Below are 12719 nucleotides of genomic sequence, written 5' to 3'. Positions count from 1 at the left end.
TGATAAAGCAGAACATGCTGTAAATAAATACATACATAGATAGATAGATACTTTATTAATCTCAAATAGGGGAATTTTACTGCTGCAGCAGCAATGCACAGACACTCAGCATAATAAGAATAATACATATAGAAAGAAAATGGTATAAAAGGCATTACAATAATAAAAATAGAAAAAAATATACAAAAGATATAAAAAATAAATTAGACTAATACACAATAATGTAGTATTTCTGTTCTGTGTAATTGAATATTGCATGTCAGCACTGTCTATCAGCAGTCTTCTGCTACCTACCTTCAGGAGGTGATTACGATTACAGGGTCATGGTGGCAGCACTATGGGAGGGTGACACTTCTCACAGGATGGTGAAGAAGTGGGCTGCTTAATTCAAACATAGCTGAAGGGAGACCACACACAAATCCAACATCAACAAATAAAACAATGGTATATTGACACATACATAGTGCTTAGGAATTGGCCCATGCGCTTATCCACAGAGAATTTTTCCAAAGAAGGGACTTGTATGCCACACAATGGCTGGACTATACGGTAATGTGGGAGAGGATTCTATTGGGCAACATACCGTTCAAACAGGTGACATTATAATCAGTTGGTATTTTAATCAATCAGTTATGTGAGGAATTCAACCCCCTTGTATTTTGTGTGAATATACATAGAAAACATCTTCATCTGGAAAGAACCATTGTCTGGGAAATCACAAGTGGTGGTGACAAATTCCCAGATGCCATTTCAAAATGTTTTTTTTTGTGTGTGTGGAAATTCCACTTCTGAACAGCTGTTTGTGTCCTGATGTGAAAAAATCCCCAGATATGCATGATATGGTTCAAAGTGGAACTAAATCTAAAAAAAGATTGCCACAGTGAAGACTGTTGATGCTTGTTTGATGAGGTTTGACCAAAAAAAAAAGAGTAAACATTTGTCACTTGTTCTATACATTTCAGTGAAATACGTACAAGAACTGATATATTTGTTTGCTCTGCTTTGCCAGTGCATCCTGCCTACGTGAATTAAACATCTGTTTATCTGCCCTAACTGCCATATTGTGTATGTGTCATCTGCCTGTGGGGTCAGAAAGGTCAGCGCATCACCAAGGCTTCACCTCAGCAACAACGTCTTTCATTCAACGAGGCCAGCGAGCGGGGGCACCTCACCGCCTACTCAATGATATCATCTTACCGGTAACACTGGGACATTGTCTGTGCCTGACTCCCAGCGGCCCACTTTGGAAGCTATGTTGCAGATATGCGTTTTCACACATTAGACGGATGCTCACACATTCAGGGTGGTGTGTGCGCAGCAGCTAGACTGATATGGGGGATTAGAGTCATGTGTGTGAAAAGACTGTTACCTGATGTGTTTTGTTTGTGTTCCTGGTGCGTGAGCTGCCAGAGCTTCTGGTGTAACACATACAATCCTCAAAAACTCAAAGGGTGTTAGGTTACAAGCTAGCAGGGCCTGTTTGGCTCCTTTCAGCTACTGTTACCAGGTTACTCTCATCACTAATTTATCCCTGTTCTTCACCCCAAAGCTCTGGGTGGCTGGTTGGTTGGATGCTCAGCTAAGCTAAGCAAGAGTATAGACAGTAATTTACTCTCTGTCAGAGCAGTGTAGCACCAAGGGTCCCCAGAGGAGGATCTAACCTGAGCTGGGGCCGATGCAGAACGGAGAGGCTACGATGAGCCCACAGGACTCCAAGCCAGCAGGGGCCGAGGCCATGGAGGACCAAAAGGCCCAGAGCCAGAGCCAGAACCCGAATCAGGCATGTGCGGAGCCTACGGCACCTCCACTCCCTCCTCCTTCGCCGCCACTATCTGGGCCACCAGAGTACCCGAGACCGAGGCTCATCTTCCACACCCAGCTGGCTCACGGAAGTCCCACAGGCCGCATCCACGGATTCACTAACGTCAAAGAGCTGTATGCCAAGATTGCAGAAGTGTTTAACATTTCTCCCTCAGAGGTACAAAATAACTTTATTTTATTTTATTTTATTTTATTTTATTTTATTTTATTTTATTTTATTTTATTTTATAGTTTATACACAGATGCAGTGGCATTTCTAGAAACACAGAAAAAAAACAACCTGGCTGTATTCCTGTCATGCTTTTCTGGTCTGTGAGGCTGGTTGTAAATAGGTGTTGGGTTTCCATTTCAGGTTTTTTTCCATGATGCACTATAGAAGATCATGTGCCTTTGCTGCTGTCTGCCACACTTTGTATTTGTTTGCACCTTGACCAGGATCAATGATCAATGAACAAATAATACCATGATATTTTTGAATCAGCAATGTGCTCACACTGAAGTATTTGACTCTTGAGCAAAGCCGAAAGAAATAATTATTCACAGAGTTGATGCAAAATATTGCGAAAAAGTGTAACTTTCTAAAGCAATTATTCTTTACACTTTTGGAATTAATATGAATGTATGTGCTACGATAGACAGATGACAAAGAATACATTAGGAGACAGTGTGAGTGAGACACTGTGCAAATATATAACCTGCTAATTTGAAATAACCTAAGGCATACTGTGACATTATCCTAAATATTTTTAAATATGTAGTATGTGTGTTGGTTCAAGTCTGGCTGGTGCCTTTCTGTGTAGAGTTTGCATGTTCTCCCCTTGGGTTTTCTTCAGGTACTCAAACTTCCTCCCACCTATCAAAGACGTGCATGTAAGGTGAATTGGAACTGGAATAGCCCCCCACCCACACTACCCTGTAGTATAGGACACAGTGGGGTTAGATGGATAGATAGATAGAAACTAAACTTTAGAAAAAATGCAGACTAATCATGACAGTCAACATGATTTCTGTTCAGCATTTTTTCTTCACACCATTATCATCAACATTATGGCCTTATCAAGTACTTATCAGCAGTACTGTGAAGGCCACACCATGAAGGCTTTTCCTATCAGCGTATTTGTTGGTCTATACAGATGAAGTGATACGGACAGATGCACTAAAAAAAATCTTAATGATCTTGTCAGACAACAGCCAACCTGGTTACAAGCAGATTCTTGCAAATCTTCTCCATGATACCTCAAAGAGGTATCATGGGAGGTATCATGGGAAAATATGGTTAAATTACCACCATATCAGCGTAATGTTAGCTGTCTTTCAGAAGAAGCAGGGCACTAGGTAGCTGCCAGTGTAGTGTGGATTCTGCTTAGAAATGTTGTTTGTGTGGCTCTATTAGAAGCTTTACATTTGTGTGAAAGTGTTTTTCTTGCCAGCCACGTGTCAGACATGTGATAGGTTTATGTGTGTTGGTGTACATAGTGTGAGCAATACATCTTAAGCATTGAGTTCTGACAAGATCAATCAGTTTTTCAAACTTCCCTTAATATCAAAAGTGAGGGTTAATTCCTGGACTTGAAAATGATTCAGTGGTAGTTTGTACAGAATCAAACATCAGAGTTACATAGGTTATTTAGACAATAAGCAGTATATCTATAAGACCTTGAGCTGCCTTGTATCTACTGCTGGCCTTTGGATACAAAAGAGTCTCCATGAGAAATATCAGTTAGTGATAATGAGAGGTGCAGCAGTTTCCTACCCTTGACCTCCAGTGGATTGAAGCATTCAGTAGAATTACTGCGGAGCCACATGACTGATAACTTGGTATGCAGATTGTTCCACCTGACCGGAAAATTCCTTTGAATAGGAACCACTCTAAAGATAACAGTTCAATATGATAGTGAAATAGACTGTGAAACTTTGACTTGAGGCCTCAGAATAACAGTGGTTGACCATTAGAAGCAGTAAGTGAAAATATGAAAATTTCCATACAACTTACTGCAGCAAGAGTCACAGGGTCACTCCCATAACATTAAATATGTTTAGTACACATACAGTCTTATCTAGGACCTATAGATTTTCTGATACACCACTGCACTGATATGGAATGGCGTGATCCTGAGATGTCTAATAAACTGCATTATATATATATATACACTGCCGTTCAACAGTTTGGGGTGACCAGGCCAGTTCTATAGCTTCTCTGATCAGCATAACAGTTCAGCTGTGCTAACATAATTTTACAAGAGTTTTCTAATCATCAAGTAGCCTTTTTAACACCATTAGCTAACACAATGTACCATTAGAACATAGAAATGATAGTTGCTGGAAAAGGGCCTCTGTATACCTTTGTATATATTCCATTAAAATCATTTTTTTTTCAATGTTAGTCATTTAACAATGTCTAGACTGTATGTCTGATTACTTTAATGCTATCTTCATTGGGAAAAAATAAATAAAATAAAGACATTTCCAAGTGACCCCAAACTTTTGAACGGTAGTGTATGTATATGTACTTATCAGGGGAAATTAAAGCATGCCTCATAACAAAATGGCCACAATGTCAGTTCCAATTTGTTTGGCTCTACCGCCCTCTGCTGTTTATTTTCTATAGTGCACAGCTAAAGATTTACAGATGGGCTTCATTGAGACAGGAGAAAACAGATGAAACTGCAGCAACTAGTCACTGATCTATGAATCCAAGCTAATGTGGCTTTAGTTTAGATCATACTGCTGTGGAGATGAGCATTGTTAAGTAAATTATTATATTCAGTCCAATGACAATGTGACGCTCAAAACACTATAACTCTAATTGTTGTGATACAGGCATCGGGTCAACTCATTGTTAGAACTCACAACTGTAATACTTAGCTGTACAGAAAGATTCATATAAGCTTTATTGCATGGGTGATTCTAGCTTTTCTTTTCAGCATGTTTTATCCATTTCCTCCCCACAGATCCTTTTTTGTACCCTTAACTCTCACAAAGTGGACATGCAGAAGCTACTGGGGGGACAGATTGGGCTTGAAGACTTCATCTTCGCTCATGTCAGAGGGGAGACCAAAGAGGTGGAGGTGACAAAGACAGAAGATGCCTTGGGCCTAACCATCACAGACAACGGAGCTGGATATGCTTTTATTAAGGTAAAAGATTCGGAACAGCAGAGGCTGCAGTGAAACAGTGCTACTTTTCAGTTGTCAGGCTAAACTAGGTGTTTAAAAATGTAACAACTTCTTGGAAGAGAGGCTAGGTTTCCACACTTTTGTTCCACTATTTCACAACTACTAGTTTGACCAGTTCATGTTCACTTTAGTGTGATTGGCATGAGTACAGTGAGTTATAGTTGCAGCTGTGTTATTTTTGGGACTCAGTTGATAGGAAGGAGGACTGAACCACTGACACGATCTCTAAAATGAGTTCTGCAGCCGTTATGGTTTTTTTTCCTTAGTGTAGACTGATAAACTTCATACCACAAATTTGCATCTGCTGTTGTTGATTTGTCTGTCATTTAGAGGATAAAAGAAGGCAGCACCATAGATCGGCTGAAGACAGTTTGTGTTGGCGACCACATCGAGGCTATCAATGACCAGAGCATTGTAGGGTGTCGACACTATGAGGTGGCTAAGATGCTGAAAGAACAACCAAGAGGGGTGCCCTTTACTCTTCGCCTAGTGGGTCCCAAGAAGGCCTTTGGTGAGTGGAAAGTTTTCCATATTGTCTAAAATGTATGTGTCACATGAGACCAGAAATCTTAAATATAGACTTTAACATCAGAATGGCTTAAAGCCAGAAAGTTAAAAAAGTGGAATAAAGAGGAAGACCAAACACTGGAACTTATAACTTGCATTTTTAATAGCCTTGGCACAGCAACCTTCACTCAGGGTTTAGTTTTAATGGTAGGACTGCTTATGCAAGTGTGTAACCAGCCACTAGCTACACCTACTTTGACATCCTTGCTCCAACTTGAGAAACAGAGGCACTTCAACACATTTTATTATTTTATGGTTTGTTTACAGCTTGCAATCCATCTGCATGCTGAAAACAAATATGAAGAAAATCTGTATAGACATCAAGTCTAACTAACTGAAGATTTCCAATCCTTAAAAAGACAACCAAAAAGTTCTCACAACTGCTGTAATGAGCACATTGTATGGCACTCTCAACTGTTAACATTCTTTGACTTTGACTCCTGATCCTGAAAATAAACAGTCTGAAAATAAAAGCTCTTTATAGCGGATGTACTGTTTTTCTGTAATGGGTTTACTCTACAATATAACAGCATGAAGACTTTTGGTCAATGCAATGAAACATTAGCATGCACACACACACACAGAAAGAACCAATCTGGGCATCATAGAGCTCAGAAACCACTTTCATGTATGTCAGACCAATGGCATAAATTTGCTTTTTTTTGGAGGGGGTCAAATTACTGGTGGGGACGTGTCACCTCCATTCATGCTAAAGCTATGCCCTTGTGTCAGACATCTATCCACCAGGACTTAAACTGGGTGAATGGGTTCAGTGAATTACAGCGACGTGCCCAGATTAAACCAGGACATTTATGTCATAAGGTGGTTAGTGGACCTCAGCTCTACTGCGTTGTGGCAAGTGTCATGTAGATCCGGGTCTTGAGCCTTTCACTTGGCAGTCTCTTTCATTGTGAGGTTATGCTTTTGGCTTCTCCTTTCCCAAGAAATTGTTCACCTGTCAAAAATTCAATACGTTCAATAAGTGTTAGCATCAAGTGGTTTCTTGATTGCGTCTGGAAAAAACCAACAACAAGGAAGTCCGTTTGTTCTGATTACATCTGAGTGGTTTGGAACCTTGCTGACAGCATTGCTTATCAGACAGGAAGCCAAATCCATGGTCCAATGGTTGACTTCCTCAGACCATCAGCATCTCATAAATCAGTATTTCCTCATTGTATTCTTAACAATCTGCAACATACACATGATACCGCCAGCAGAAAGTAAACAGGAGTAATTGTGACAGAGGTGAATGTTCGCAGCAGTTCACGTCCTACATCTGTTCCAATTCCCAATTCTCAACACAACTGAATGCCTCCAGAGCAGCAACCTGCCAAAATGTCTGCTTGGATAGAGGTCTGCACACCTGCTGATGAGCAGTTCATCAATGGGTGATGATTAGCAGCACCAGAATTGTACTTTCATACTTGCATTATGACTGAATGGAATCTAGGAATGTCAGGCCATCTTGGTGTAGGAGAGAAACTGATGAAACTGAATGATCACATCGCCTTTGTCATCTGTGTTTTTGGTCGAAGAAAATCCCCTTTGCAGCCTTGACTTACGTTTACTCCCAGTGCATTCACTTGTCACCATCATAACATTGTCATCTACATCAACATGTATGTCTGACTTCACCCTCTCCAGATTAGTTGTTTCAGACATTTAGTCATTTTCAAGTAAAACCACCTTCCTGTTTAGCTTCCAGCTGTGCAACAGTTGTTGTAGTATCTGGAACATGTCCACATGAATGGGATGACATCCATCTTTGCTCCAAACATCAATGACATTCTTGGCCTCAGAAAAACTGTTGAAAGTCTGGCCTTTCTTTATGCTGTCTGCTTCACCTGCCTTGTAAAGATGTGAATACAGTAAAGAAGAGTAACATCTCGCCTGCATATACTAGTAAAAAAACTAGCTTGCTACTTTACATGTTAAATAGAATATTCATGAAGAAGGTAATAAAAGATATATGCGCTTACCTCTGTTTGTCTTTGAAGTATTGTTTTCTTCATTTTTTTTTATTTAAAGACATAAAAACACATCCTGATCATGCTGTGCCTTCTGTTGCTTCCCTGTTCCTCACTTGAAGCTTTGTGTCTCCTGGGCTTCTCTGTCTATATTTGTGTATCAGCCACTCCCACCTGCCCAGCTGCTCCGCCCTGCTTGTTTGGTGTAATTCTTGTAAGGCAGATGCTATTAGCACCCAGGTGTTTGGAGCCAGCCATGCAGGCTAGAATAGCCTACATGGGCTGTTTACAGGTGTTCTAAATGGAAGTGGAAAAAGCATCCAGCTGTCTGAATTCCACAAAGCTATTTGCACCTGGCAGAAGACCATGATACATTAAGGAATGTATTTTAAACCCTTTCCCAAACCTGACCAATTAGTTATGTAGCTAAGAATAGTAAAATGTATTACACAGCTATCTTATATACAACTTTTTTTGTTTTTGTTTTGTTTTTTTGCTTTGCCCTTCTGCCAGTTGGGGCATGGGAGAAGAGGCCACTTTGTAGCTCTGGGTATAAACAGTATAAGACTTTTCATCGAGGTGCAAAATAGACACTCTGTTTTTAGCCTCTGTTTGAGCCAGACTCACAACAGCTGGCTGCTTATCTGTCATATACTCATCATCATATACAGAGATGAAAACACGGCAGTAGATCCACTCTATATTTGGAGAGTTTGTAGAAAGCTTGTTTAAAAGTTCAGAATGAGGTGTGTACTACAATTAATAGAACAATAAGGAACAATTTTATAGTAGCTTGCAGAAGGCCTGTAGTTGTAGTTACTGCTTTCTGAGAGTCAATCACACGCACACACACACAATGTGAACATAGCTGATGCTGACCTTTGACCTGTCCCGTGCATCTTCACATACACTGAATGGTGTGTGTGTGTGTATATAACATAGCTGTGAGAAACTGCAGGCATGCTACTGGATATCTGAAAATTTTGAGGCACATTTTTAACATCTTGTTAATATGCTAATATGTCCTACATTTGCACCGTCCTAGTTGAGCATGTTAGCATGAAAAGATATTCTGGGGATACACACTCATATACACATTAACGTATAACACTAGGGAAAGGATCCATGTGTTTAGTATACTCCATGGGTCTCTGCAAGACAAAATTATTCATTCACTTGAATCCTCCAACAACATTTTTTTGTGTGTGTGTTTTGGACACAGAATCACAATTAACTACACACTGAAATCAAAATTTCTACCTTACAGGCAGCATAACTATTTTAAACGACTCCGTTTCATCACGCACCAAAGCATCACTTATTAAAACTGTGTTTCAGGTTTTAAAAACCAGCAGGGTGGCCTCAGGTAAATTGATGATTCACAGCCAACACTTGAAAATATATAAATGTTTTATAAAAAAAGAAGTGCAGATCCAAAAGAAGGGTAAGGGCTTTGCTTTCCTATCTGCTAAATGTGTTATACCAAAAAAAGTAAATAAACTATAGGAAGGAGTTTTGAGGCAGTACATCACTTTCTAAAGAGATAGCAGAAAAAAACATGATTAATGATTTTCATCCTGTGTTAGACATGATTGGAATGAGGACTAAAGCGCCAAAATCTACTGAGGGAAAGATGGTTAACGGGAAAGAGACACTACGCCTTCGCTCCAAGGGTGCTGCTACAGTCCAGGAAGTGGTGAGTTTCACATGCTCTGACGGACAATGACTCTTTCAACTCCCCTTCTCAAATAGAACCCTTTATACATACTTCTATATACACAGATTACAGATCATTTTAAATGTCTTCTTATCAACATCAAACTGTTTCCTTTTGCAGCTGATTAGATCTTATCTCAAGCAGCCTTTGATTTGAGGGTCTTCTCCCTGTACCAAGTCAAGCTAAAGCTCACATGGAATGACACAAACTTGAACTGTCCTGAAATGACCCTAACAACTGAGTCGACTAACACAAACAAACTGTACCATTTTGCAGGAAGTGACCTCTGTAAACAGTGATTCTAGAGCTGCCAATGCAGAATGTTTCACATCTCACTGATCTATAATGATAATTCACAGATGATATAACACTTTGTTATATTGTTAGTTAAAGAACACTCAGCTGAATGCAACATAATAGCTGTGATATTATGTCAGAGATTAGTGTGACACTGAAGTGACACTGTATATAAAGATAGACAACACAACAGCTCCCTAAAAGGGAAGCCAAAATATCTTGATCGCCCCCTGGTGGCTGGCTTCAGTATAGATTTTAAACCCTGCCTCCTCTATGTTAGTGGATGGGACACAAATACAACAAAAGAACTAAAAAAGTAGTTATTGTTGGTTAAAAAGGTGGAAGTAATGTTTTGGGTAGGATACTTTGGCCTCGTTTTTGTACAAAGAACAGAGGAAGAGCCAAATCATCCATCGTTTTATGCAGTCTATGGTCCTAGACCCCCAGGCTATGGGAGACCACAAGAGGGAACAGTAAATTAGCTTTTAGACTGCCCTCAGCCCACATGAGAGACTAATCAATGAAAAAGAAAAAAAAGACATCTTTTCACAAACTGTGGTTTCTGCAGCATAAGTAGAGACATTGATTTCTTTAAGATGGGACACATTTTATAGTCAAGCATACTGAGGACTACAATCATCTATAAACTTTGGATATATTTATATAAACATGAAGATAAGTGTTAAACAATCATGCATGGTATCTTTGGCTCCTGCACAGTTTGGCATAAGAATAAATTCTCACAGAGTGTCACCATATTTAGACCGTGAACACCTCCATGTGTTTCTGTGTGCTCTGCCAGCAGAACGAGTTTGAAGAACAGGCCACAAAGAAAGTGGACGACCTGCTGGAGAGCTACATGGGCATCAGAGACGTGGAGCTAGGTAAGGCCGGACCACCCACCCAAACATGTCTTTAAAATAAACTTTTCCTTTATCTTTGGATGTGAGGAAGTCATCCAGGCCTGAACAGATGTTCACATGCATACAAACTAAGAGTCTTTTTGGCATAAAGGATTAATTTCCTCAGGGCTTACAAACATCATTTTTGACATTGTCGTTTGTCCTTAGACAGCAGTAGGCTATGTGTGTCCTATGCACAATATTTTCATTTTTCTAATTTCACGTTATTCGAGGTAAGCTCATTATGCGAGTTAACCGCATTTCATGTTCATTCTCAGCTGAGGAACTTTGCTCAGTTCAAGTAGATGTAAAGGAGCTGGGACATCATTTATGCATGACCGTATATTATCTCTACTGAGTATCACAACAATTTTAGAAGTTGTAAAATGAAAGGCGGAGATTTTTGAGGCAATGACCTGATTTCCACATGGACATTTTGCTGTTTGAATCTCATCTGAGATGTTTTAATAAACTCTTCCTTTGTCCTTCACCCTGCTGTCTGCTTGGATTGGCTCAGAATATGCTTGGTTGCATATTTTGAAGATGCTGCTCTTTATTATTTTTATAAAAACAATATATAAACCCATGTGACAAACTGTAAAAATAACAGTTTTCCCAAGAAGGAACCGTGGCTTCTGTGTGTCTACTTTTTTAGGAATAGATGAGTGTGGGTCTGAAAGGTTGAACTGCATGTTTTCCCAGTTTAGTGTTCAAGAGAAAGGCAACATTAAAAAAAACAACCTTAAAAGGAAATTTATGAATAATTTCCAAATAAGTGCAGCCTTTGGATTCACTGTTACTATCAAACTTGTTGTGTTGGTGTTTCTCTGCAGCAACCACCATTGTGGAAGCAGGCAAAGACAAGAAGAACCCCGATGACTTTGCCGAGGCGTTGGATTCAGTTCTGGGAGATTTTGCTTTCCCTGATGTGTTTTTGTTTGATGTATGGGGAGCTATCGGAGATGTCAAAAATGGAAGAATTTAAAGATTTACTGCATGAACCTAAGAGAATTAAGAGTTCTCTGATACATGCAGGTGTAAAAAGTAACATGTAGAAGTGTTATATGTGTTTTATATATATATATATATATATATATATATATATATATATATATATATATATATATATATATATAATCCTTAAAGTATGAAGATAAAAGCTTAAGGACATTCCACGTTAAACCACTGTGTAAATGAGGTGTTCTAAAACACGTAGTGGCCATCAGGGAGCCATCAAGGAATCCAGGAAGTTTGAAAGTTTGATAAGCACCAGTAAATCATTTCCCTCTGATGAAAACCTGCCTACAGAAACGGGACAGGAACATGTTTTGCTAACTTCAAATCCAAATAAGACATCTTTGTATGTAAGGATTGCAATTTAAATACTCCCACTTTTCCATTAGCCTATGTTATTCATCTGTCCAAGGAAAGGTAAGGCACAAATCATCTGAAAATAGAACACCAGTAGGTCAATCTATGGATTGATGACAGTACTGCTACATTAAAACTCATCCATAACTTTCCACAATAAGTGTACATGCATGGTTTTTGCATGCATGTACCGAAGTTGCGTTTTGCCAGCAAAATGAAGGTCTTTATTCTTATGAACTACAAAATCCCCACTGTCAGTTTCATTCTGTTGTGTTTCTGTATATTTACTATAATTTGTTTCTGTTTAATCAAACACTAACAGACAGTGTGGATCAGGTTTACTGTCATTGTTTTGAATATACACCAAATGCAGTTGTAGAGCTACCGTAACTTATCAAAATGTGGTTTCACGTCAGTATTCAGCATCAAATAGTTTTGTTTATGTGGTTATACCTCTTTATGAAGACCTGAAAATGTACGGCACTATTTACATGTTTAAACTGTAAGTAAAATGGTTCAAATCATATCTCAAGTCTTTGTGTGTTTAACAGAAACAAAGAAACTGTGTGTTTTATACATACCAGGTCATGTAAACATGATGCTCCTCTCGATCCCCACTCAAAAAGTTATCTAACAAGGTTTGTGGCAGCTCTTAACCAGAATATTTATTTAAGAAAACAAGGCTGCATTGCTTTCCAAATTAAGGCAAATTTTAGTTTAGCACTGGCTGAAAGGTCTAGAAAAAAAAAAAAACACAAGCTACGCAGAGAACACATGGATTCAAACAATTGTGGAGAGTAGGGTGAGGTGGAGAGGAGGAGGTGCTGCTGCAGAATGGACCAATTGCTGGGTACCACCTGTTCCTCGTTCCTCTTTCTCTCTCTCTCTCTCACACACACAC

The 12719-nt window shown here is 39.2% G+C and overlaps 1 protein-coding gene across 1 annotated transcript; it reads left to right on the top strand.

Annotated features, from left to right (window-relative positions):
• The first annotated feature begins 1566 nt into the window (after positions 1 to 1566).
• Positions 1567 to 11432, top strand: gipc3 (GIPC PDZ domain containing family, member 3). The gene is made up of 6 exons (XM_028403626.1): positions 1567 to 1978; positions 4773 to 4958; positions 5328 to 5508; positions 9118 to 9227; positions 10348 to 10429; positions 11281 to 11432. The coding sequence occupies exons 1-6, from the start codon at positions 1676 to 1678 to the stop codon at positions 11430 to 11432; spliced, it is 1014 nt and encodes a 337-aa protein (XP_028259427.1). The 5' UTR covers positions 1567 to 1675.
• Positions 11433 to 12719: the final 1287 nt, after the last annotated feature.

This window comes from Parambassis ranga, chromosome 4, assembly GCF_900634625.1.
Source record: "Parambassis ranga chromosome 4, fParRan2.1, whole genome shotgun sequence".
In the NCBI taxonomy this organism is placed as follows: domain Eukaryota; kingdom Metazoa; phylum Chordata; class Actinopteri; family Ambassidae; genus Parambassis; species Parambassis ranga.
Note: the sequence above shows the minus strand (reverse complement) of the source record. Positions and strands in the feature narration are given on the sequence as shown.

Bases quoted from the DNA above. Each gene is read 5' to 3' on its own strand.
- gipc3 (XM_028403626.1), top strand. From the start codon at position 1,676: ATGCAGAACGGAGAGGCTACGATGAGCCCACAGGACTCCAAGCCAGCA. The intron at 1,979-4,772 runs GTACAAAATAAC...TCCTCCCCACAG, and splicing joins TTAACATTTCTCCCTCAGAG to ATCCTTTTTTGTACCCTTAA. The intron at 4,959-5,327 runs GTAAAAGATTCG...TCTGTCATTTAG, and splicing joins CTGGATATGCTTTTATTAAG to AGGATAAAAGAAGGCAGCAC.